A 27,078-nucleotide genomic window follows, 5' to 3' on the forward strand; every position below is an offset into this window, starting at 1 on the left:
TTTTAAAAAATTAATTTATACCCAAATCATGATAAATAACAACGCCTACCATACTCCACTCTTCCTGAATAAAATAGATCCTAATACCTCACCTTTTTGCCCCACGTGTACTAACACAGTAGCTGACATCTTACATATCTTTTGGTCTTGTAAAAATGTTCACAAACTTTAGTGCTCTTTAAGAGTGAAACTGGAGAAATCAGGATACATGAAATCTACCCTCTCATGGGAAATGTCAATATTGAACATTTTCCCCAATACATACACGTTAGAATCCAAACATATTATTGTAACATTAAGTGCATTACTCAAATCCTATATAGCTCTTAACTGGCTTGATAGATCCAAAATATCCTGGTCAGAATTCAAAAATGTGGCTATTAAATATGTCTTGGCTAACAAATTAAAAACTGTCAGTCAAAAGAAACTAACCTATTTCAAGATTTACTGGGGGAAGCTCATAGAAATACTATCCTAATCCAGCACTAAAATTAAATTATCTAGCCCTATTGTACGGCACACACATTAATTGTAAAATCTTCTTCCAACAATCCTTGGAGACCATAATTTAACTTAAGCTAGCACTTTTTATAGAAGATATCTTACTTTCATTAGGTATAACGTGATCCACTAGTAGTCTAACGCAAATCTAAACTCAATCAAATATTTTTCATGAGTGACATCCATTTGTAAATAATGTATATATTGTAAATAGTTCTCTCTGTTAGATTTAGGGAGACAATTAAAATGTTTCTTATATACTAGATAACAATGGTCAATGACAAACTTCTATGTAAATAACTAGTTAGTAATGTTTTACTACTACTCCTATTTTAATTGATTGTATATGACATGCTCTGTCATTGGATAAAGTTCTGTGTTACAATGAGGAAAATGTTCTTTTTCTTTATGCTAAAACTTTGTTACGAAGTCACACCAGCAAGGATAAACTCACAGGAAATTGTGAATTGCAGTATAACATGGTTATTTGATCCTTTGTAAATCCATTGTTATTTTATCTCTACTATGTTTTTTTTTTTCTTTTTTCCCTGTTTTGCTTTGTAATGTATAACTGTGGAAAATGTAATAAAAAGTTAATTCATAAAAAAAATAAATAAATAAATGATATGTGCTGGATGACAACTAGTTGCATGTAAAAATGTATTAAACTTTGGAGTCTTCCAGTATGTTGTACTGGTTAACGTGCCATCTTCATTTTTGAAAATTGTGACATCTAAAAAAGAAATTTGCTTTAAATTATACTGAACATTGAACTGTATCCTGCATTTGTTCTCATTCAGATACTGTGCAAACTCTTTTCAATATATTAAGTCAGACTTCCACCCCATCCAACAATTTTCCAAATATCTGTGCCATATATCACTGGCTTCCAAAAAGATGTGATTTGATACAAGTGATCCTTTCCATAAGGAACCCCATAAACAGGTCTCCATAAATTGGGGCAAAAGATGCCCCCATAGCAGTACCATTTAGCTGTAAGAAACGTTCACTGTTAAAATAAAAAAATATATTTTTAGTGAGAGCATGTTCACCAAGGCATAACAAAAATGTATTGAACCAAGGACTATATAAAGGTATACGATTAAACCAGCAGTCTAGAGCTATCAATCCCACCCAGTGAGGTATATTTGTATAGAAAGCTGTCACATCTAATTTACACATGTACCATCTATCCTCAAAGATATTCAAAAACTGTGTAGTGTTTTTAATGCATGAGAAGACGCCACTTAAACGTTGTAAATATTTAGTCAAAAAGGTAGATAATATTTCCTGGAAGCTTGTAAAAGTATTGGTGGGGTGGGATCCTGTACCATAAGTAGTAAAAGACAACATCTTTGGAAATGCCCACTGCTAAATCAAGTTGCCAAAAAATAATCTACATCATGTTTAAACTTAGAGGTGGGTTCCAAAACCATTTTTTGATAAAATTGATTATCCAAAAGTTGTTTGTGGGCTTCAGTTAAATACGTGGCCCAATCCCAAACAACCACCACACCACCTTTGTCTGCAGTATTAATCACAATATTTTTATTACTCTTTAAGATTCTGTAAAGAATTTTGTTGTGATTTGGACAAATTGTTATTGTAACCAACATCATACTTAAAAATTAAAATATAATTCTTTAAGTATGCTTTGTTGACAGGCTGCTGTGTACTTGTTCATTGGAGGTACAAAACTAGACTGAATCTAATTACATTACTGTCAAAAGTGTCCTTATTCTGAAAAAATAGCTTTAAATTTAGCTGTCTGCAGAATGATATAACATCTTTTAACAAAAATTTCTTCTGGAACAGAGGAAGTGGGTACAAAATTCAAACCTTTATTGAACAAATCAACCTCTGAGTTAATTGAACAGAATAAATATTTTGTACATTTGAATTACATTCTAACTCTGAATTATCAGATGTAACAAAGCATCTATTGATGGAATGTTCTCGTAGGGTGTTTGTGGCCACCCTTCTTCTGGATCCAAAGGGTTGGGGAGATTTTTTTCTTTTTGGCCACTGGAGAGATGTTGACTGCTTCATTATCAGTTTCCAAGTAAGAAGACTAGTCATCAGCTGATGTCTGTGATACATTATCCGATTTCCTAAGAAACAATGTTAAGTTGTCAATCTCGCCTTCATTCTTGATTGATGGGTTCGGAGCCGATCCTCTGCTCCGACTCGGCACTTGCTAAGCTCGAGAGTCACTTTTACCAGCTCGAGGCAGCCCCATATCCCATGATGCAAGGCGGTAAGTACCCAGATCTCGTTTGCCGCTTCGCTGATGAGGTCCTCCTTTTACCAGCTCCTGGTAAGTGAATTGTTACTTTACTATTTTAGCCCCTTTTTACAAAAAACCTTAAAATTATTAGTTTTAACTTAGTTTTAATCCCTTTCTGACAGAAAATTTCCCTGTCTCCTCATAACTTTTAGTCAGACTTTCACCCATCCCATCCCCCCCCCCTGTTAGGGTGTGTGTGTGTGCTGTTGTTGATACCTTTTGGTAAATTTAATTTAATTTCTTGGACTGGTGTTGTGTGTGTGTGTTTTATCACCATGTCTAAAGAAAGGGTCTCAGGTTTTAAGAAGTGTGACTCGTGCTGTCAGAAGATGTCTCTGACAGACGGTCACACTTCTTGCCTTTACTGCCTGGGGCCTCTTCACCTGCAGGACTCCTGTGCTATATGTCATTCTTTTAGCCAGAGAGTCCTGCAGGAAAGAAGAAATAAATTGATTTTGAGGGGCCTTCTTAAGCCGGAGGGCTCTCCGGCTAAGTCGGCCCCATCTAAGACTTCTAAGTCTTCCAAGGCCCAGGCTTCTGTGTCCAAGCCTGTGGCCTCGGCTCCGACTCATTCAGAGTCGAGATCGGCTCCGGCTGGAGCCGATTCTGGTTTACCTAAACCTTCGGCACCGGTGGCTATCGGTGCCGACTCTGGTTCGACCACTTCGGTGTCTGCTCCGATCGGTTCTGACCACCATGTGGCCCAGGCATCGGTGTCGGCTCCGATCGGCTCCGACACCCTTACATTTATGGCCGTATCGGCTCCGGCTGGAGCCGATGCATCGAAGCTACCTGTCGGTGCCGATAAGTTGTCGGCTCCGACACTTTCAGTGGTTTCATCGGCTCCGATGGTTCCTTCGAGGAAGAGGTCTAGGTCCCCTTCCTTGGAGCCGATACTTTCGGCTCCGGCTTCGCCTCTCCTCTCGGAGCGGAGCCATCGGAGCCGATCTTCTAGGTCATCCAGGCTTTCTGACCATGATTTGGAGAGAGTGGTCAGTAGATTACTAAAGTCACAGGCACTGGCCCAAATGCTACATAGTCCGGCTCAGCAGACGACTATTAGTCCACACCCCATTGCAGTTCCTCCTTCGACTCTACCTCAGAGTTTGGAGTTGGAGTCTTTGGGAATAGTTTCTGCTATGGCTGAGGGACAGATACCCCCTTCTGCTCCTTCAGCCTCTACTCTTATCTCCTCTTCGAGACCTTCCTTAGAGGGATTCGGTGGCCGGGCTTCCCTGGTCTCCGAGGGGGTGAGTGGCATCGGACCCTTGTCCGAGCCCGCTCTTCCCCTCGGAGCCTCGGCCTTGGTGAGCTCGGCTCCGACATCTGCCTCTGAGCCCTCCTTTTCGGTGGGTCCTGGAGTTCCTAGTTCTTCGGAGTGGGTTCTCTCGGACCTTCCTGGGAGGGGGGCCTTGGAGGTGATGAAGAGTGTGCTGGCCACTGGTCTCAGCCAGCAGTCTGTTCCCTTAGCTCCTCCCTCTATGGTGCCTGTTGACATCTCTGCCACTTCTCTTGCTCCAGGACCCAGAGATCCTCCGCCTCAGGTTTCCCCACTGGGAATATCCCCCTCTTCCGAGGATTCTCCTGATTTGTCGGGGGATCCTCCGCGGAAGAGGACATGTAAGAGGAAACACGTAGACTCCCCCGAGTCTATCACTTCAGATACTGACTTAGATGAGTCAGAGGGATCCCCAAGATCCCCCTCTGAGGATGTCTCCTTCTCAGACATCCTAGAACTCCTTAGACAGAGGGGAAACTGGCCCACCAATAATCCCTCTGAGGATGAGTCAGTATACCTGGAGGCGTTTGGATCTCGGCCCTCCACCTCCTGGGTGTCTCCGCCTTTCGACCCCCTTATGCAGGTTATTGCTCGAAAGGCGTGGGCTGCTCCTGACTCTGTAGAGCCTGTCCCTAGGAGGCCTTCTAAATTTATTACTGCCCCGTCGGACAAGCAATTCCTTACAAAAGGTGTCCCCGCTGATGCCATGGTGGTGGCGGCTGCCACCAAGAAGGAACTTGCAGATCCTTCCGTACGTGTCCATCCTCCTAATAAGGACTCTAGGACCATGGATAGATATGGTAAGCGGATGTTTTCTTCAGCGACCTTTGCTATGCGTTCACTGAACTACCTTTGTCACTTCACCAGACTCCAAAGGGATATCCTTAAGGAGCTAGGTGAGGTTGTGCAGGATCCTACAGCTGCGGGGGCTCAGGAAAAAATTGCTTCGCAGCTAGGAACCCTTAACTCCATTGCAAACTCCTCCATGCGGCTGATATCATATGCTGCTGATGGAGCGAGTAGGGCCGCAGGTACAGGGGTGGCTCTTAGACGCCAAGCCTGGATGCGGCTATGTAATTTTGCAGATCCCTTTAAGGCGTCCTTCACAAACTCTCCCTTTGATGGGTCAGCTTTGTTTGGCCCTTAAGTGAAGGAAACGTTGACCAGGTGTGAGCAGGACGGCAAAACTCTTTCTGCCGTAGGAGTCCATTTTTCCACCCCTTCTAGACCTTATCCCAAAGGACAGAAGGGTGGCAAAATGTGGTTCCACAAATCCCAAGGAGTCACGCCGGATTCACGTGGTCAGTTTACCCCTAGAGGCAGAGGGGGTAACAACAACAGACGCCGCTCTAGAGGCAGAGGGGGTCCACAAAACCAGGGAAACAGAGAGTCTCTCTCTGACAAGCCCTTTCAGCATCCCTGAGATGTTGCCCGGCTGTCCCTCCTTGGAGGCAGTCGGGGGGAAGACTATCGCTGTACCCAGAAGCCTGGCGTTCTCTCACTCAAGACAGATGGGTACAGTCGATCATATCCGAGGGTTACAAAATTCCTTTCGAGGAAAGTCCTTTCTATCCCTTAAATTCCCTTCCAGATGTACCACCCAGTCTAAGGGAAATTGCAGAGTTAGAAGTCTCAAAACTACTGCAAAAAAGAGCCATTCAGCCAGTTACAACAGACCATTCAGAGCCTGGAATCTACTCAAGGTTCTTTTTGGTCCCCAAAAAGACGGGAGACTGGAGACCAATATTGGATCTCAGCAGACTCAACAAGTCTGTGAGGAAGACAAGATTCCGAATGGTCACTCTTCAGTCGATTCTGCCCTTCTTGCAGAAGGACAACTGGATGTGCTCAATAGATCTTCAGGATGCGTACTATCACATAAAAATTCACAGACGCTCCAGGAGATTTCTCCGCTTTCAGCTGGGGTCCAGTCATTTCCAGTTCAGAGCCCTGCCCTTTGGTCTCACCACAGCCCCCAGAGTGTTCACCAAATGCATGGCAGTGGTCACGGCTCACCTGAGACGTCAAGGATTCCAGGTGTTTCTGTATCTCGACGACTGGCTCCTGTCAGCCACCACCAGGCATCAGCTTGTTCAAGCCAGGGATTACACAATAAATCTTTGCTCTCATTTGGGCATCTCGATCAACTTCGAAAAGTCATCCTTATTGCCCTGCCAGTCTATTACTTTCATAGGCGCAAACTTAAACACTGTTCGGATGTCAGCTACCCTTACAGTCCAAAGAGTTTCAGACATTCAAAGTCATGTCAGGATCATTCTGGCCAACAAGAAAGTACAGGCCAGAATGGTTCTAAAGGTATTAGGTCTCATGGCTGCGGCCATTACTCTTCTTCCCCTGGCTCGCTTCTACATGCCTTCTTCAGTGGATGTTGTTCACTCAGTGGTCTTACCAACAACTTCCAATGCGTCACCAAATTCTGGTGACACAGATTTGCAAAAATCATCTTGCTTGGTGGATCACTTCTCCCCAGATTCACCAAGGCAGACACTTTGTACCCCCATCCCCGGTAGCCATTGTCACCACGGATGCCTCCCTGATCGGGTGGGGGGGGGCATTATCAGGGCAGGATGGTTCATGGGACGTGGCAACCGTTCGAGTACCACCTGCACATAAATGTCCTAGAGATGAGAGCAGTGCTTTTAACGTTGCAAGCCCTCAACGACTTTCTTCCTGTAGGGACAATTGCAGTCCACACAGACAACATGTCTGTAGTTTGGTATATCAACAAACCGGGCGGAACCAAGTCCTACCCCTTGTGTTGAGAAGCGCTCAGACTTTGGCAATGGGCGATCTCCTCTCATCGGTTTCTGGTAGCAACGCACATCCCTGGGAAAACCAACATTTTAGCGGACAGATTGAGCAGAGCTATTCTCATGCCTCACGAGTGGTCTCTCAAGCAATCTATAGTGGAGGAGATTTTTCTGGAATGGGGTCGCCCATGTTGCGATCTTTTTGCTACTCCCCAAAACAGCAAATGCCCAGACTTCTTCTCTCTCTTCCCTCTGTCAGGCCATCCCCCCAGAGACGCTCTGACCCAGGATTGGCCCCAGGGACTTCTTTATGCCTTTCCTCCTTTTCCCCTGATCCCTCAAGTTATCCAGAAAGCTACCGTTTTGAGAGCCAAAATGATTCTCATTGCTCCTTATTGGCCTCGACAAATTGGTTTCCGTTCCTCCATCGTCACCTTTTGGTGCAGCCGTGGCATCTGGACTATCCCTTCTCTCAACCTCACAGCATGGTTGTCATAGTCATAGTCATAGTCATAGTTCAGTACTAGGTTAGCTGCCCTTGCGAGCCATTGTAAGCCTAGCCAATTACCCCTTGTGAGACTCAAACCCTGTACTTTGTATTTGTAAGGCAAATACCTTAACCATTAGGCCACCCTCCCAAGTGGTTGCTCCACTTCCTTCCTTAGCCAGGCTTCCTTTGATCTCTAACCCTGTTAGAGACATCATAGTAGCTTCTTTAAAATCCTCTACCAGGAGGATTTATACAAGCAAATGGAAACGTTTCTCTTATTGGGCTAAAGCCAAGAAAATTGATCCCTTCACTGCCCCAGTTCAGGCAGTTTTGGACTTCTTAGCGGAGATTTTTCATGCAGGCTCCTCTTCTTCCACAGTTAGAGTTCAATTGGCTGCTATCTCGAACTTTCATGTCGGGATCGCAGATCACAATATTATGTCCCATAGGCTTTGTAGAGCCTTCTTGAAAGGAATTTTCCTGCTAAAGCCTCCAATCAGGAATCCTCCTCCTCAGTGGGATCTAAATTTAGTGCTGACATCCTTGATTCTTCCCCCCTTCGAGCCAGCTGTTTCTTGCTCCCTAAAATTTCTTTCTTGGAAAACATTATTCCTAGTAGCTATTACATCGACCAGGAGGGTGTCTGAACTTCATGCTCTATCGGTTCGACCCCCCTATTTGGTCTTTCACAAAGACAGAGTATCATTGAGAACTAATCCAACCTTTTTGCCTAAGGTCGCCTCAAAGACTAATTTGAATCAATCCATTGATCTCCCTGTATTTTTTCCAAACTATTCAAACAGATCGGAACAAAAACTACATTATCTTTATGTCCACCGCCAACTCGGATATTATTTGGACAGAACTAAACAATTTAGGAAATCCGATCAACTCTTTGTTTCCTATGCAGATAACAAGAAAGGCCTTCCTGTCTCTAAAGTGACCTTATCTAGATGGCTTTCTTCTGTCATCTCTGAAATTTATCTGCTCAGGGGAAAACAGCTGTGCTCAAAACCTAAAGCACATTCAACTAGGAGCTTAGCTACTTCTACAGCCTTTCAAGCTAGACTTCCTTTAGACACTATTTGTGCAGCGGCCACTTGGGCCACTCCTCATACTTTTGTTTCCCATTACAAATTGGACTTGGCCTCCAGGGACAGAGCCAGTTTTGGCTCTACAGTCCTCAAGAGTCTGTTCCATTGAGCCACCCAGGATAGAGGTGCTAGGGACACGGTCCCATCAAGCAAGAATGAAGGCGAGATTGACAACTTAACATTAAGAAGTTATGTACCTACCATAACGTTCCATGTTAGTTGTCTTCTCTCGCCTTCTTTCTTGCGACCCTCCCTCCTTCCCCCAGGCCTGGACAGACCTTTCTACAAGGAATTATTATGCTGAAGACCATTCTGAGCTGGTCCTTCTTCCATCCTGTAGGTTTTCTTTCTTCCTTTGGGAAGTGTTTATGCTTGGTGTTATTGCCCTTTGTCATCAAACGAGATCTGGGTACTTACCGCCTTGCATCATGGGATATGGGGCTGCCTCGAGCTGGTAAAAGTGACTCTTGAGCTTAGCAAGTGCCGAGTCGGAGCCGAGGATCGGCTCCGAACCCATCAAGCAAGAAAGAAGGCGAGAGAAGACAACTAACATGGAACGTTATGGTAGGTACATAACTTCTTATTTCTGCCTTTTTCTCTTTCCCTGTACTTGATCTGAATCACTTTTGCTCGAAAATTTAACAACTTTGCGCACAGCAAATGGTTTACTATTTGCATAATCTGTTGCGTCCCTCATAAATTTCTTGTGAGCAAGATGGTAAGATCCTGTCTGCAGTGGGCATATGTTTTTCATCTCCTCAAAGAAACTTTTTTGGGAATCAACAAGGTGGTAGGAAAATGTGGTTCAGAAAGTCCCAGGGTCCATTCCCATGATCCATGTGGGGATAGCTCTGTCAGGAGCAGAGGGGGGAACTCTAACAGAAGTTGCCACCCACGCAGCAGAGGAGGTCCAGAGATTCCTTCTCCAACAGACCCTGTCAGCGCTTCTGAAAGGAGGCCCGATTGTCCACCAATGGAGGCATTGGGTGTCCTCTATTCCTGCACCAGAGTGCCTGGCTAGACATTACAGAAGATATGTGGGTGCCGAGGATTATTTCCAGAGGTTATATAATTCCCTTTTCCCCTACACCCTTCAACAGTAAACAGAATTCTCAATGGTTCCATCCAATAAGAGGAAAGTAGCAACTCTAGAAATAAAAAAAAAAAATCTGCTAGAAAGAGTCATCCAGAAGTTCAGCCCAGAAAGAATCTGGAACTTACTCAAGATTCTTTTTAGTGCCAAAGAAAACGGGACTGTAGTCTATAGGTTCATAGGTAGGTACTAGGCTATCGGCCCAAGGACCTAAGTAAGCCTAGCCAACAAGGTTTCTTGGCTTACGCCACCCCAAGAAAGTTAATTCCCTGTGCCACTGTTGAGCAGAGCCACAGAAGTGATCCCTGAGGTGTATTTCCTATTTCCCATCCACTTATCAAGCTTTTTCTTGAGCGTTAATGAGGAACATTGCTTGACATAGATGGGTAGGTTGTTCCAGAGTATAGGAAGTCTCTGGGATATGAATCTGTCCCTTCAGCATGTCCTGTTTATTGTGGTGACAAGGTTTAGGTCCCTAGAGCGTGTAGCTTGGAGGGATTGGGATTTCTTTAGGTGTAGCATGTCCAACAGCTGTGGGTTTGATATAGCTTTATATTTTAGGCAGATATCACCTCTGAGTAGACTATATGCTGTGGAGTAAAGCTGGAGTTTTTTGAGACGGTCAGTGCAGGGCATCTGTTTGAGGCCAGTAATCCTCTTTGTGAGATGCTTCTGTGGCCCTTCCACTTTTGGATCTTGGCAAATTGAACAAATAATTTCAGTATACAAAGTTCTGTATGGTCATGATTTAGTCCATTTTGTCTTTCCTTCACAAGGACCACTAGATGTGCTCAGTAGATCTTCAGGATGTATGCTATCACATAAAAATTAACAGATGATCCAGAAAATACCTACACTTCCATCTGGGAGTCGGTCATTTACAATTCAGAGCACTGCCATTTGGCCTCACCACAGCCCAGAGGATGTTCACCAAATGCATGGCAGTAGTAGTAGTTTATTTGAGACTACATGGATGCAGAGTGTTTCCTTACCTGTTTGACTGGCTCATAACCGCTCTGACCAGGCATCTACTAATCAAAGCAAGAGATTATGTAGTCCATTTCTGCTCTCACCTAGGCATTACAGTCAGTATCAACAAATCTCAACTAGAACCAACTCAGTTGCTAGAATTCATAGGAGCCTTGCTCTACACTTTTTCCATGACCGCCTCCCTTCCATTGTCAAGGGTACAGATGATTCAATTTAAAGTCCAAATGATAATTCAAAGTTCCTTGCTGTCAGCTCGACTGATTCTAGAAGCTTTAAGGTCAGTGTCTGCTGCCATAATTCTGGTTCCATCGGCAAGGTACCATATGAGAATTCTTCAGTGTACTCTGGCGACTCAGTGGTCCGTACTGTACAAGCTCTTGTCATCCCAGATCAGAATAACTCAGGCATGCAAAAAGTACCTCAAGTGATGGATTTGCATTGAAAAGATTTTACAGGGCCAGCCTTTCATACTTCCTTAGCCCAAGGCCATAGTGACCACGGATGCATCCCATTTTGGGTGGGGTGCATTTCTTGGGAAAGACAGTCCAAGGCACCTGGTCCCAAGAAGTGGCCAACCCACATGTCAGTATCCTAGAAATGAGTGTAGTTTTCCTAGCATTGCAGGCCTTCCAAGACTCTCTCCCTTCAGAAACTGTTGATATTCAGAAGGACAGTATGTCAGTAGTCTGGAACATCAACAAACAAGGAGGATCCAGATATTACCACTTATGTCCAGAAACTCAGTGTGTGGCAGTACGCGATCCTATCCAGCCGACTTCTGATAGCAATGCCCTTTCCAGGGAAATTCAGCGAGTTAGCAGACAAGTTGAGCAAGCCCCCATTGTATTGCTTCATGAGTGGTCTCTCAACAAGAAAATTGTGGAGAAGATATTCTGTTAGTGGGGCTAACTGTGCTGTGACTTCTACATCTCCCTCAACAGTAAGTGCAGCAGGATTTTTGCCTTGACCCCCCCCCCCCCACTGGGGTAGTCACTGATCGATGCTCTCCTCCATGACTGGCCTTCCAGTCTTCTCTGTGCGTACTCACCAACTCCTGTGATCACCATGTTTCTTCAGAAAGCATCTTGATTGAAGAGCACAGTAATCCTCATTGCCCCTTTTTGGCCTTGTCATATTTGGTTCCCTTTCCTTTGGCCTTATCTAGTTCATCCTCCCTTTTTTCCTGGATCCAATTCCAGACCTACTGCTTCACCCTTCAGCCATGATTCACCCAGAGATTTTCAGCCTAAAGTTGACCGTATAGTTTCTCCGATTCCGTTGATAGCTTGACAGCCCAGGCTCTTCTGTCCTGTCCATCACATTCTTTTGCCTTCTCACAAAGCTTCCACTAAGAAGATTTACAAAAGTAAATGGCAAAGATTTGTTGTTTAGGCTCAACAGAAACACATTGATCCATTTTCAGCACCAGTATCTGCAGTTCTTACATTTTTTTACTTATTTTTAATGAAGGAGGTAATTCGTTAATAGTTTAAGTAGAATTGGCTGATATTTCTAATTTTCACGTCAGAGTTGACGGTTCTTCCTTAGCTTCATCACGATTCTGTAAGGCATTTATAAAAGGAACCTTTTTTCTGAAACCTTCCTTTAAAAATTATACTCCACTATGGGATTTGAATTTAGTGTTACAAGCCCTGACTCGGTCACCTTTTGAACCAGCTACAAACTGTGAATTAAAGTTTATAACTTGGAAAACAATATTTTAGTAGCCATTACATTGGGTAGTTGAGTTTCAGAACTGCAAGTTTTATTTTTTAAACCTCCTTATTTTTTTTTTCATAATGATAGTATCCTTATAAACCAATCCATCTTTTCTTCCTAGAGTGGTGTCGGGTTCCAACATAAATCAACCAACCTTCCAGTCTTCCTAAAGGTCTCCAACAAAGGGGAATACATGTTACATTTGTTGGATGTTCACAAGCAATTACATTTCTGTCTGCATAGAACTGACATTCAGAAAATCGGATCAATTATTAGTCTCCTTTTCAGAATCAAGATTGAGAAAGCCAGTTACCAAAATAACTTTAGTTAACTGGCTAACTTATTGCATTTCATTTCTCTGCAGTAAATTGGGTTTATCCCTGCCAAATCCCCGGAGTGCTCATTCAAGTAGATTCATGGTGACCTCCAGTATTTCTGTCCAGCTATTCTACAGATAATATTTTGCTGCAGCCATTTGGGCTAATCTCTTCGTACTTTTATTGCTCATTGCAAAGTTGATTTGGTCTTTTACGGGAAGAGCAGTCTTCAGCTCAACAGTACTCCTAAATAGCCTTTCTTAGAGTACACCCATGATTCAGGTAGCTGAGGATTCTGTCCCACATGCTGAGGAATTAATGAAAACTGACATCATGTGCTCACCATAACGTTCAATCTGTGTTGTCCATTTTCATTCTTCTTCAACTCCCCTCCTTACAACCCCATACCTTTGTTGTTTATAACTTCTGGAAGAAAGGGAGGATACTGGAGGAACCAAAGTTCCTCCTTTTGAGCTCCAGATAGTGGTTTCTCATATAATCATGATTTCTTTCATTATTTAGCAATAAAAAGCAGCAAACAAGATCAGAGGTATGGAGGGGGGAAACTACAGCATTATGGGTAAGAGAAAAGCTTAAGAGCTTACAGCAGCCATGAGCTGTAAAAAAAAAAAAAACTGCCAAGTTGGATCCAAGGATGGGATCCAAACCCACATGTTGAAGAATGAAAATGGACAGCACAGATGGAACGCTGTGGTGAGAACATAATTTCTTTTTTAGGAGGGTTCCAGTTGGAACTGAATGTACGTACTATTTCCTCCCTACCTCTTAAACAGAATAGTTTTTCCTGAGGTTCTTCCACACATGCATACCATAGGAGTTCATACTACCTGTGCCTTTAGGTCAAAGGGAGGAAGGCTTCTACTCCAGAATATCTCTGGTTTCAAAGAGCGAGCTTTCCTGGAGACTAGTTCTAGATCTTTCCTTTCTTTTCTCAACCAGTTAGTGGAAATACCAAAATTCAAAATGTTAACCCTTCAGGGTCAGTTACCTGTCATTCTTTTCTGCATTTTCTTGTAGCATTAGACCGAATCACATTCACTTAGCCACAGGCTTCAGAAATTTTCTCAGATTTTGTGTCTGAGCCACTTCAGCATTTTTCTGCATTAACTTTGCATTAGTTACAGCTCCTACAGTATTTCCAAAATGTAAAGCTCCAGGAATGGCTCATTGCAGACTATAAGACATTCACATTTTCCTTATTTCATAGGTTCATATGTAGGTACTAGGCTATTGGCCCTAGGGCCTATATAAGCCTAGTTAAAAAGGTACTCTGGTTTCACCACCCAAGAAAATTATTTTTCTGTGCCCCTGTTGAGCAGAGCCACAGAGGTGATCCCAGGGGGTGAATTTCCTATTTCCCATCCAATCATCAAGATTTTTCTTGAGTGCTAATAAGGAGCTTTGTTTGATATAGATAGGAAGTTTTGTTCCAGAGTATGGGAAGTCTCTGGGACAGGAATCTGTCCCTCCAGCATGTTCTGTTTATTGTGGTGACAAGGTTTAGGTCCGTAGAGCGTATAGCTCAGAGGAATTGGGATTTCTTTAAGTGGAGCATGTCCAGCAGCTCTGGGTTTGACATAGCTTTGTGTGTTAGGCAGAGATTGCCTCTGAGTAGGTGATATGCAACGGAGTAAAGCTGGAGTTTTTGAGACGGTCTGCTTAGGGCATCTGTTTGAGGCTGGTAGTCCTCTTTGTGAGGTATTTCTGCAGCCTTTCCAGTTGTTGTAGATGTCTTGTGAGGTACATACCAAAAGGGGCGTTGTACTCTGTAATGGGTCTAATGAGTGATGAGTGGAGAGGAACAATTACCTTTTTTTTTTTATTTTTTCCTGGATGGGAAACCTTTTGTGATGAGGTGTGCCATGTAGAAGGATTTCCTGACTACTGTGGTTATGTGATTATCAAAGGAGAGACTACTGTCCACCTGTGTCCCAAGGTCTCTTATCACACTTTCAGTGTTAAGTAGACTACCACCTATTTGGTAACTTATGGGTACAGAGTTATTACCAAAGTGGATGACAGTGCACTTTTTGGCATTGAGCTTGAGGCCATGACTTTATAATATAATTCCAGAGTGGGGGATGGTGTCAAACATTTTGGCGAGATCTAGATAGGCTGTGTGAACCACCTTACCCTCGTCTATGGCTTTGGTGACTGCTTCAAAGAAGTCTATCAGGTTTAGGAGACATGATCTGCCTTTTACAAACCTGAACTGGGTGGGGTCCAGAGTATGGAGATTACCAATGTCTTTGTTTATAAGTTCCATGATGATACGTTCCATGGCCTTGCAGACCAGGCTCATTAGGCTAATGGGGCAGTGCCTCTGAAGAGAACTATCTTAAAGGCAGTCTAAAAGTACGATCCTATGAGAAGCAGTCAAGGAGGATTTTTAACTTATCTGAAACATACTCATCTTTTCAGAGTCTTTTGCCAGATGTCATGAGTCCTTAACATGGGTTTCTTCACTCCTTACCAAGCTTGCCTTCTAGATAAGTTAAAAATCCTCCTTGACTGCTTCTCATAGGATCGTACCTTTAGACTGGCTTTTAAGATAGATCTCTTCAGAGGCATTCCTAACACAGGAAAATTTTTTTACCTGAAGACTTTCCTGATCTTCTCCATCCAGTCTGAGGCTTTAAGCAGAGAATATCTAAGAATTCTAGAGTTAATGGCTTCTGTGAGTCTCAGGATTCCTCTTACCAGGTTATACATGACAAAAATGTAATCTAAAAAAAAATGTAAACCCAGCATTCTCATCCACTGGTATTTTCAGATTCCACTTTTGGGATTTATCAAGAAATGAGTGCATTGGGGAGACAATATGACATCTCAGTTTGTTTTTTTCTTGGGGAGCAGTTTTTATGGAGGTAAAGTTGCAAGGCCTGTTGGGCACTTCAGAAAGACTGAAGCACATGAATGTCAAAGGGATGTTAGTTGTGATCTATATTACATAATCTTTTTTATGACCTGTGGTCCCTGGGACCATTACAGGTGATCGCAGACAGTATCAATGTGATGTGGTGTATAAACAATTTGGAGGCACCAGGTTTTATCCCCCCAGAGCAAGCAGGCTGTGATGACTTGGGAGTTAGCTCTACAGTGTTGTATAACTGTTTTAGCATTTTTTATACTGCCAGAGCAAATTATAGTTATAGACAGGTTGATTAGGAACTGGACAGACCCTCTCAAATGGAAATTGAATTGGTGGGGGGGGGGGCTTCCATTTATAAGATGCACCTTAAGTAAATCTTTTTGCCTCCATTCAAAGTAGACAGCTGAGTAATTTCTGCACCAGTACTCCTTGCAGGCAGGCCCAGGGAAACCATAGCATTTTTATTCCAGTGGTCGGGATGTATCTGTATGCATTTCCACCCTTCTACATATATCCAGGATCATTCTAAAGATAACAGAAGGACTTCCCAAAAATTATTGTGGTGACTCCCTTCTGACCTGGACAACATTGGTTCTCCCTTTATATGGAATTAGCCAGGGGCAATTACTACAAGCTTCCTCACAGATTGGATCTACTCATATAAGACAGGGGGAGTTAGATACACCCAAATGTCTGAGAGAGAGTCAGAAACATGCACACTACGCCCACCATACATAGTATGGATCTGCCACATAGACCCACGTATGCTAAAGCTCTTAAATGTAATCTTCCTAAACAGCAAAGACCTTCCAGGTGTTGCACTCAGAAAAAGTATCCTCAGCAACCTCTAAAGCACTTTACCGGTACAACTCGTACCACAACAAATAAGCCATATCTCATTGTGTGTCAGCTTCCAAGCCCATAAGGTAAACTGCCACACGGTGCAATATTTTGGTCATAGGAGACTCAATTGGGAGACACCAGGCTGAGTAAGGAGAAAATCATGGTCAGTTGTCTGTCAGGGGCCAGAATCAGCCAAATCATGCACATGTTGAACCATAAGTACCAGTCGGTCAGTGTAAATGACCTGAGATGTACCTCTCTGAAATATATGAAAGGAGACACGAGGGAGCTCTTGGATAATGTGTCCCGTGCTTGTATGAGCTTAACACTGAGCAGCATTCTACCTTCTCGAAGGAGGAAGCCACAATATGAACGGAAAACAATTGACTTTAATAACTGGCTTAGATTTTGATGTTATTGGAATGGGATGTAGTATTAGATTTTAAAGACTTAAACCGTGCCTGTGATATAAATAGGACCTGCCAGAGAGAGAGAGGTATGTATCACAGAGACTGTCCCTTCTGTGGACCAGACTCCCCATCTGTGTGAAGCAGAGTTCCTCCCTAACCCAGTTTAAGTGTAACTTGAACAGTTGGATGGAGAATAGGAAATTTATCCCTGGTTTGGCACCTCTGTCTTTAATGGACATTGGCATCCTGTAACTGGTTCATATCCAAGACCTCTGCTTACACTTATCAAGGGTACCAAAACTTGCAGGCATTTGGGATGCATGGTTGGACTTACAAAAGGAATTGTGGCATAGTAAACAGCTTTGAACCTATGACCTAAACTTAATCTGAATCCTAAGTAAGATATGCTGGGGGGAACAGGTATGTGTCTCAGTGGATGCCTCTTCTTTGGAACAGGCTTGCCACGTATGTGGAACAGAGTTCTTCTATGCACTTATTCAAGCATAACCTGATTCAGTGGATGGGATACCATAAATATACCCCTGGTCTGTCCACCTATGGCTGTGAGAGATGAAGCTTGTCAACACTCAACCATTTGTCAAATTTATATAAGCCTCCCAGAAAACCTATGGGACCAGTACCTTTCTAATATTACTGAGACATTAAATCCGTTATTCTACTATGACATTATGAGAGACCAGGATAATATAGTTCATTTTAGACCGCAGTGTATTTTAATTTGCTTTAAGCCAGCGCATATCATTTGACAGTGGAAACAACAAACTAGCCAAGATTTTGTTTTGGCTGGGCTGCTTGAAGTATGTTTCTATATTTTTACTTTTCATGTAATAACGTGAATAAGACTGAAGTAGGTTGCAACAATGTAAAAAAGAATCTTGGACTCGGAGCAGGTGGGTAGCTGTGGAACAGGATGATACCTGTCTTTATCAGTAATAATTGCAGGGGGTACAGGTTGTATTATTACTTGTAGTATAGCTGCTTGATTTCACAGGACTCCTTTTTGAATGCAGCAATGAGAGACTGTCTCCATGTGTATCAGTCAGTAAGAGGGACTACTGAACTTTCTGAGAGGGAGGAGTTCAGGGGTGTTGCTGTTTGAGTTGCATTATGTTGATGAACCCCCCCCCCCCCATCTGTTCATTATTAAGGTCTTACATGGGAATTGCAGTGTGAAGATTAAATAACCAATACCTTATATATACTTTACTTTCTACAGCTGACTACTACAAAGGCTGGGCGTTGCATTGTAAAAGATAAGAAGACCTACCTCATTATGAGGGAGTTCCATAAATGGGAAAAGGAACCCGATGTCATCACTGCCTGTGAAAAACTTGTTCAGGTAGGTAACTCTAGTACAGAGCAGTAAACCAGGAGCATGTTATAAAATTCTGATAAGAGGTTACAAATTTCCACTTGTAATTATGCTAAAATTGTCACATGTTATGATGCCAGAAGAGGTGGCTTTAATTGTAATAGTGTCCTATTTTCATTGTATGGCCATGCTGAGCACATGAAATAAAAGCATTTCTAAACCCAATCATGTCAAGATGAAATTGCAGGTGAAACTTCCTTCGAGTATTTTTTTTTTAACAAAAACATATTTATTTTTATCACATATGACATGAGCAATCTTACATTTACATGAATGAAAAACGAACATTGACACCACTTTAGTTGTAAACATTATGCATCACCGACACCATTGAAACAACTGTAGTTGCACACATTATACATCACTTATAATCTAACCAGTCATTGTCAGTTAAGCATTATACAGCTCATTCAAATCCTGCCTTCTTTTAAACCTTGTTCCTTCTCTGCATATATTGTTCCCACAATTCCCATTTTTTCCTATGTAGTTTGCTCCTTCCCCTTTCAAAAGATCCCAGTTCCAGTTGTTTTATGTCTTACTATATTCACTACTTCTAGTAAAGTTGGTTTAGACTTTGATTTCCATTTTCTAGTAATTGCTTTTTTGGCAGCCACCATAAAAAGACTCATCAAGGCTTTATCTATGTCTAGGCACTTCCTATTCTGTGTCATAGCTCAAAAAAAATCATCTCCCCAGTCGATCCAGTCTGCTCACCCAGCATCCCTGACAAGAGCGGTCCTAAAATCTGACAACTCATTACACTCCCATAAACGTGTTCCCCAACTGCCTGTTTCTTCTCCGTCACACTTCTAACATTTACTGTCCACCTGAGGAAAAATTCTTTGGAGTGTACTTTGGGTATAAAAATATCTGTGTAAACACTTCCAGGCAAAGATCCTAAATCTTCTCGACTTTGTTGCATATTGGAGAGGTGCACATATATCCCCCCATTGTCTCTCTGTGAATTTCTTATCCAGTCTCCCTTCCTTTTTAAGCTCCTCTGATTGATTCTTGTAGTTATCATTCAATATTTTATATGCTTTACTAATTATTCCTTTTTTAATGACAGCTTCAGTTCTAGATTGTATTAAAAACTCTACCACTGCTGGTGTTTCATTTAAACCCCCCTATTTCTTTCTCTTTGCCTATACTCTGATATCAATCCTTGATGGGAAAGGCAATTTCTAACCTGCAGTCCAAATAAATTCTTGGCATCTTCCCATTCTATTACCTTTCCCTTTCTGGTTATTTGCTCCCAATACCTTGTTTCCTTTGCCAGTTTTCACCAATAAATTCCAGCCCCCGTCTTGCCTGTTGTCTGCATCCCTAACTGCAGTCATCCCTATTGGCAGAATCTCTCTTCTCCATTCCCGTGTTGGTTTAGTTCCTAAAATACTCCCTGCTGTTTTATGAATATAATATTCTGTATGATTGCTGTCATTCTTAAGAGTCTGTATCCAAAATTCCAGTCTCTTCTTGCTTCTTGACCTTCCCCCCGTATCATCATAATCTCTTTCCACTCTAAATTATAGTTTTCTGCTTGTGTTTTGCAGAAGAGCCTTAACTGTGTGTTGCTCTAAGTACCCCCTCAAATTAGGTAATCCTAGTCCACCTTGTTCTAATGGTAGAATCAGTTTATCCCACTTGACCCTTGCTGTTTTCCCTTCCCAGATAAAATCCTTCAACTCTTTTTTAATTGCTGTCCACAATTTCTCCTCTGGGTGATAAAAGTATGCCTGACCTGTGTATAAGACTAAAGGGACTAAAAACATTTTAATGGCTTGTATCTTGGTATCCATATCCATATAACAAAACTTCCAGTTTCTCAATGTTTGTATTATCTTCTGTTTGGTCTCTTCCCACATATCCTTAGCTGCCACCACAGACTCATTTCTGATCCATACTCCTAAATACTTTATCATGTCTCCATAAATGTGGGTATTGTTGGACCAATTCATGTGGGTACATAATTTACCGCTACTGCCTTTGTTTCACTGTCATTAATTTTGTATCCTGAGAAGATTTGAAACGGTCATAAAATGTTGCACAATACTTTAATGTCCCTTTCTGGTTTTGACATGTATAGAATAATATCATCTGCAAATAGAGCCAGCTTTTCCTGACTACCATACCAGTTGTATCCTTGAATGTCTGAGTCCCTTATTTTCTTTGCCAGTGGTTCTAAATATAATGCAAACAACAAAGGGGAAAGTGGACAAACCCTGCCTGGTTCTTCTACTCAAACAGAAATTATCAGAGAGGACCCCACCCATTTTAATTCAGGCCTCCGATCCCACATATATTCTTCTAATCAACTTTATAATTTTATCAGGGAAAGCAATTGCTTCCATTGCCCTGCTCATGAAGTCCCAGTCTACTCTGTCAAATGCTTTCTGTGCATCAAAACCCACCAATAAGTGGTATTTTCTTACATTCTGCTTCCCTCTGGATCATTAGTGTTCTGTTAATATTGTCAAACGTTTGCCTCCCCTCCTCGAAACCACACTGATTCATATCTATAAATTTTGGTATCACTTTTGCCATTCTTTTAGCCATTATAGATGTAAACACTTTATAATCCTGGTTTAGTACTGAAATGGGCCTTTATGAAACTAAATCCAATGGATGTTTACCCTCTTTAGGTATTACTATTACAACCGCCTTTTTCTAGGATGCGGGAACTTCCTTTCCTCTTAAAATACTGTTAAACAAAACCTTCCAGATCTTTAGCACGTTTTTCCCTCCTAACTTCCAAACTTCCACAGGAAATACCATCTGTTCCTGGGGACTTTCCTGTAGATTGGTTATACATAGTCATTTTTGTCTTATCCCTTCCTAATAACTGTTAGTAATTTGAGCTTCATCTACTTCTAACTTTGACATATTTAATTCTTCCATAACCATTTCCATTTGTACCTTTTCTTGATTTCCATATTTCTCTGCTTTATACAAATTTTCATAAAATTTCCGAAGTATTTCTAATACTTCTACAGGGTCTCTTGTTATCTTCCTTGTTATAGGCTCCCTAAGCTTGGTGACTGCCCTTTCCACTTTCTGTTGCCTGAGTTGTTTTACTAAAAGTTTTTGTGCTCTAGAATTATCATCAAAAAACAGTTGCTTAACAGCAGTCTTTCTAAACTCATGCATATTATCGAGGTAATCCCTTATTTTCTGTTTAGCATTCTGCAGTTGCTCCTTTTCTTGTTTTGAGAGATTCCCCTGTTTTGCAATACTTCAACATTTGTCAGTCCTTCTAAATTGTGTTACTGTTTAGCCAGATCTCCCTTTCTTTTATTTAAACCTCCCTTTATTTTATTTAAACCTAGTTTTAAACTGCACTTTAATTTTATCCCACTCCTTAGCTATGCTTTCAGAAGACAAACCTGTCTTCTCTAGTAGCTCCTGAAATAAATTCACAACTCATTCCTTAAAGTCCTGTCTTTTCAGCCGGTAGCTGGGGAAGCACCAATGTCTAATTTTCATTACCTTGCATTTTTATTTTAGTTATTACTGGTGCACTATCTCAAATAGTTATTGGGTGTGTTTCAAGACCTTTAATTAAATGCACATGTTCCTGCAAAATATAAAATCTATCTAGCCTAGCCCAGTTTTTGTATCTTAGTGAATAATATGTAAATTCACTCCGAACTCCTAGTACTGAATTAACGTCTTCCATACCAAACATTTTATAGGTTCATAGGTTAGTATTAAGCTAACTGCCGTTGTGAGCCATTTTAAGCCTAGCCAATTATCCCTTGTGAGACTCAAACCCTGCACCTTGTATTTGTAAGGCAAACACCTTAACCATTAGGCCACCCTCCCAACCCAATTTTTATAAATTTCTTCAAATATCCACCCTCTCTTGTTATATTATCCTTTCTAGGCCATCCAGACACATCTTCCCTGTTGCAAACCAAATTCCAGACTCCACCTATAAGTAATATTCCTTGCTGAAAGCTGATTATTTTTCCCAACATTTTCTTAAGCTCCATTATATCACTTTTAGAGTGGATGTAAATGCATGCCAGTGTAATCCTCTTCTCTTCCCAGTAGCCCCTTAGTACTATGTATCTTCCATTATCATCTCTTTTTTCCTCTTCTATCACTGTTGGAGCTCCTCTTGCAAATAAAATAAGGACTCCTCATTTCCTTTGCCCCAAGTATTCCGATGAATAACCATCCTGATAACCTTTCTTTATCAAATTCACATGTTCAGTTCTTCCCAGGTGTGTCTCCTGTAGCATAGCTATTTGCACTCTGTATTTTTTAATACAGTTCACTACTTTCTTTTTTATATTTATCTGTAAGATCATTTAGATTGAAAGACATTACAGACAGCATCATTTTCTTATGTAGTTATTACCACCTTTTATATATAACTGCTGATCTGAAGTAGGCAGACTTCATTTGTCCGCAACCTGTGGGTTTCGGATCCGATCTCGGATCTGAGCCGGCATTTCAAAAGCTTAGGATCCGAGCTCCTAGCTCCTCCCTCTACCCATAATCCCCTGCCAAGCCCTAACTGACCTCAGATTTCGTTTGCCGCTTTTCAAGTTGCAACGGACTCCTCGAGCTCCTGGTTAAGATAAGAGTTTTTGACTGGAAAACTTTAAAATTTTAATATTTAGTTAATTTGTGTGTATGTGTTAGGCTTTCCTCTCTTTACCTTGTTAATTTTTTTCACGGGTTTTGTGTAGTTTGTGTGTTTGTTCTTTAACTGTGTGTGTTAGGCCTGTTAGTGCTTAAGATGTCAGAAGCCCATAAGGCAGTGTTTTCTAAATGTACCGAGTGTGGCCACAAGCTGTCCCCAGCGGATGGCCACACTCGATCAAGTCATCTTGGGGTTGAACACCTGTCATCTGGTTGTACCATATGTGCAGGGTTCAACCCCCGAGCTTTAAGGAAGCGGAGGTCGAAGCTTGTTCTGGCAGGACTTCTCCCTCCAGATGCGGCTCCGGCCTCTGCCCCTACTAGCCAGCAGCCTTCCGTGGGTGCTACGGTCTCCCCTCCCCCGGCAGGGACTCAACCTCCCACCAAAAAGCCGGAGGAGAGGGAGACTATAAGGGAGAAAGAGAAGAAGGAGAGACACAAGGAGAGGCACCACAAACGGAGAGCCGAGGCCTCAAGCTCGGCTCCTCCGTCTAAACGGGGCTCCCCTGTGTCTTCTAGATCTCCTCCTGCTTGGCTCCACTCCCCTCGGTTCTCTTCTGGGCCCGAGGAGGAGGAGGCTAGCCCTTCGGTGAGGTCCCCGAGGCGGCTCTCTAGGTCCGCGTCGGTGGCCTCATCTAGATCCACCTTTTCAATGTCCGAAGCAGACATGGACCGGATGATGAGGCGTTTCATCCAGGCCCAGATGCAAATGGGAGTGCTCTTAGCCCCCCCCCATCCGGGAGGGGCTTCGACCCCTTTTTTCGCCCCCTTGGCTCCTTCTCCGACCCACATCCCGGGTTCGGAGCTGTCTGTGCCGGGCAGAGTTGGATCCGGGGGTGGGTCGGATCCGACAGGTCGGCGCACCTCGGATCCGACCCATCCCTTGAGTGCTTCGGGTACTTCGGACTCGACCTCTCGGAGCCGAGGGTCAAGCCTCGGATCCGAGGGAGCTGATGTATCTTCGACTCCGTCTAAGTCGGAGCGCACCGGTCTCTCAGATCCGACGGTTTCGGCTCCGACTCCGGTCCGTGCGTCGGATCCGAGTGGGGGTCGGCTCTCAGGGCTTAGAGAAGCTGGCTCCCCCTCGGCCTTCGACGTAGTGGAAAGGGTGCTGTTGAGGACTACCGGACCCCTATTCCCTGCCACGGCTCCACCCCGCACTCCCTTGCAGCTGGGCCAGGCTCCCATCAGCCGGTCCCAGGGACAGCCTGCCTCGATGTCCGAAGTAGTTCCCTTGGAACATCTGGCTACTGAAGAGGACTCCTCGGACAGTCCCCCCGAGGAAGTGCCTCGGAAGCGTAAGTGCAAAAGGAGGCACGTGGACTCCCCAGAGTCCATTACCGAAGACACAGACTTGGATGAAGGGGAGGGCTCCCCAAGATCACCCCCGGAAGACGTCTCCTTTGGAGACATTATGGAGATGTTAAGGATCAGGGGGGGTGGTCTGCCCCAAAGGCCTCCTCAGACGAGTCTGTGTTCTTGGAGGCAATCAAGGCGGGTCCATCTACCTCTTGGGTGTCCCCTCCTGCCGATCCTCTGGTGGACCTTATATCCACCAGAGCATGGAAGGATCCGGACATCGTTGAGCCTGTACCCAAGCGTCCGGACCGTATCCTGAGCTCCCCGGCGGACCGCACTCACTGGAGCAAGGGCCCCCCGGTAGATGCCATGATGATGGCCACAGCCACCAAGAGGGAGTTAGCCCAGTAGAGTCCCTCTATGCATCCTCCGGGCAAAGAGTCCCGCTCGATGGATCGCATTGGGAAGCGAGTTTTTAGTTCAGCAACCTTCTCTTTGAGAGCGCTGAACTACATGGCACATGTCATCAGGATGCAGTGGGACCTGATTAAAGAGTACGCTGCATCCCCCCCAGAGTCCATGTCGGGTGAGGACAAACGTGTACTCCACCCGTATGGCCACTCTTAGAGCAGTTTCCAATACTTCTATGCGGCTACTTTCTCACGCTACTGAGGGAGCGCTAGAGCTAGCGAAGCGGGCCTAGTCATGAGGCGTCAGGCCTGGCTCCGCCACTGTGATTTCGCAGAGCCCTTCAAAGCGACCTTCGCGAATGCCCCCTTTGATGGTTCTGCCTTGTTTGGCAAAACTGTTCGCAAAACGTTAGTCCAGAGCGAGAAGGACGGGAAGACGCTGTCTGCCGTCGGAGTCCGCTTCTCAGCTCCCCAGAGGTCCTTCTCGAAGAACCAAAAGGGACAGAAGAAGATGTGGTTCCGGAAGTCGCAGCAGTCCCAACCTGCTCCGGATAACCAGTCCTTCCGTGGCAGAGGAGGACAGGGAGGTCGCCGTCCTAGAGGCAGAGGGGCTCCTAGGAACTTTGGGTCCAGAGAACCTTTCTCTGACAGATCCACGCAACAGCCCTGAAGGGTTGCCCGGCTGTTCTTTCTCTGGAGGCAGTCGGGGGGTGTTTTTCGAGGCACCTGACTTCTTGGGAGTCAATCACATCAGACCATTGGGTGCTTCGTGTGATATCCAGAGGTTATGCCATTCCCCTGAGCAAAATCCCCAGATCCCGCAACCTCCCCGATGTACCACCCGACCAAAGGGAGGCAGCAGCTGTCGAAATCGAACAGCTGCTAGAAAAAAGAGCCATCCAGCGCATCCCCCGAGATCAGACCGGATCAGGGTTTTACTCCAGGTTCTTCTTGGTGCCAAAGAAAATGGGGGACTTAAGACCGATCTTAGACCTTTCCCTGCTGAACCTGTCTGTAACCAAGCAAAAGTTCCGGATGGTCACTCTACAATCTATACTCCCCCTTTTGCGGAGAACGATTGGATGTGCTCTATCGACCTCAAGGACGCGTACTACCACATTCGGATGGACAGACGGTCCAGGAGGTTCCTTCGCTTCCGGCTGGGAGCCAGCCACTACCAGTTCAGGGTCCTTCCCTTTGGTCTCACCTCTGCCCCCAGGGTGTTCACCAAGGTACTAGCAGTAGTAGCGGCCCACCTGAGACTCCAGGGATTACAGGTCTTTCTGTATCTGGACGACTGGCTCCTGACGGCGTCATCAAGGCATCTACTGTGCTCAGCCAGGGACTATTTCCTCCTTATAGCCCCAAGGCTGGGCATCGCCATAAACTGGGAAAAATCTTTACTGCACCCCACACAACTTTTAGATTTCATAAGAGGAAGGTTGGACACAAGATCAATGCGGGCCTTCCTCACTCCAGACAGGCTGTCCAGCCTGAGGTGTCATATCACAGCAGTCCTGCAACCGTTTCCGACGGTGGCTTCGGTCCTGAGGGCCCTGGGTTCAATGGCAGCAGCTATTCCACTTCTTCTACATGCTCACTTACACATGCGGGTTCTTCAGTGGACCCTACAGGTCCAGTGGTCCCCGCTGTACTCCTCTCTCAACAGCCCGATAGCGGTCATCAAGGCATGCAGGGACTCCCTGTTTTGGTGGCTCCAGTCTCCGGAACCTCTAGCAGGAGACCCTTTTGTGCAACATTCCCCCGAGCCACGGTGACTACGGACGCTTCTCGCCTCGGGTGGGGGGGGGGCATTCTGCGGGCAAGATTGTCCAAGGCAAGTGGAACAGTTCAGAGACCTCGTTGCATATAAATGTCCTGGAGATGAGGGCGGTGCTCCTAGCGTTGCAAGCACTTCACAGCCTTCTTCCTTCGGGGACTATTGCGATCCAGACAGACAACATGGCGGTAGTCTGGTACATCAACAAGCAGGGGGGAACCAGGTCCTATCCCCTTTGTCGAGAGGCCATGATAGTCTGGGAATGGGCAATTTCCACCAAACGCTTTCTTGTATCAATGCACATTCCGGGAAAATCCAACATCCTTGCGGACAAGCTCAGTCGCACCATTCTTTCCCCGCACGAATGGTCTCTCAATCCTCTGGTAGCGAAGATTTTTGCCGTCTGGGGGCAACCCTGTTGCAATCTTTTTGCTTCTCACTCAAACGCCAAATGCGACAGTTTCTTCGCTCTACTTCCCCCACCTGGGGAATCCCAGAGAGACGCACTGGTGCATGCTTGGCCTCCCGGTCTCCTTTATGCCTATCCTCCACTACCTCTGATGCAGAGGCTTTTGCAGAAAGCCAACAGTTTGGGGAGCAGAATGATTCTCATTGCCCCGTTCTGGCCTCGTCAGCCTTGGTTCCCTTATGTATGGTCTCACAAAGTGAATCCGCCCTGGATTCTGGATCCGATCCCGGATCTCATTTCCCATCCTCAAGGACTCCCGATTCCGAATCTACACACCCTGAAATTGGCAGCCTGGCTGCTCCAGTTCCATCCTTGATTAGGACTCCCGGTATCTCGTCACCTGTCAAGGCCATTTTAGTGGCAGCTCATGAACCTTCCACTAGGAAGGTT

At 44.1% G+C, this 27,078-nt stretch overlaps 1 protein-coding gene across 4 annotated transcripts in view; it reads left to right on the forward strand.

Moving 5' to 3' along the window:
* Nucleotides 1-27,078, forward strand: part of HGH1 (HGH1 homolog) — a 272,644-nt gene that overhangs the window by 215,671 nt on the left and 29,895 nt on the right. For all 4 annotated transcript variants that reach the window (XM_044067701.1, XM_044067702.1, XM_044067703.1 and 1 more), the window contains exon 6: nucleotides 17,925-18,047. In XM_044067701.1, coding sequence (XP_043923636.1) covers nucleotides 17,925-18,047 — 123 coding nt within the window. The remainder of the gene's footprint in view (nucleotides 1-17,924; nucleotides 18,048-27,078) is intronic.

The sequence above is a fragment of the Protopterus annectens genome, chromosome 3.part1, assembly GCF_019279795.1.
Source record: "Protopterus annectens isolate FY-2018-M chromosome 3.part1, PAN1.0, whole genome shotgun sequence".
Taxonomy (NCBI): Eukaryota; Metazoa; Chordata; order Ceratodontiformes; family Protopteridae; genus Protopterus; species Protopterus annectens.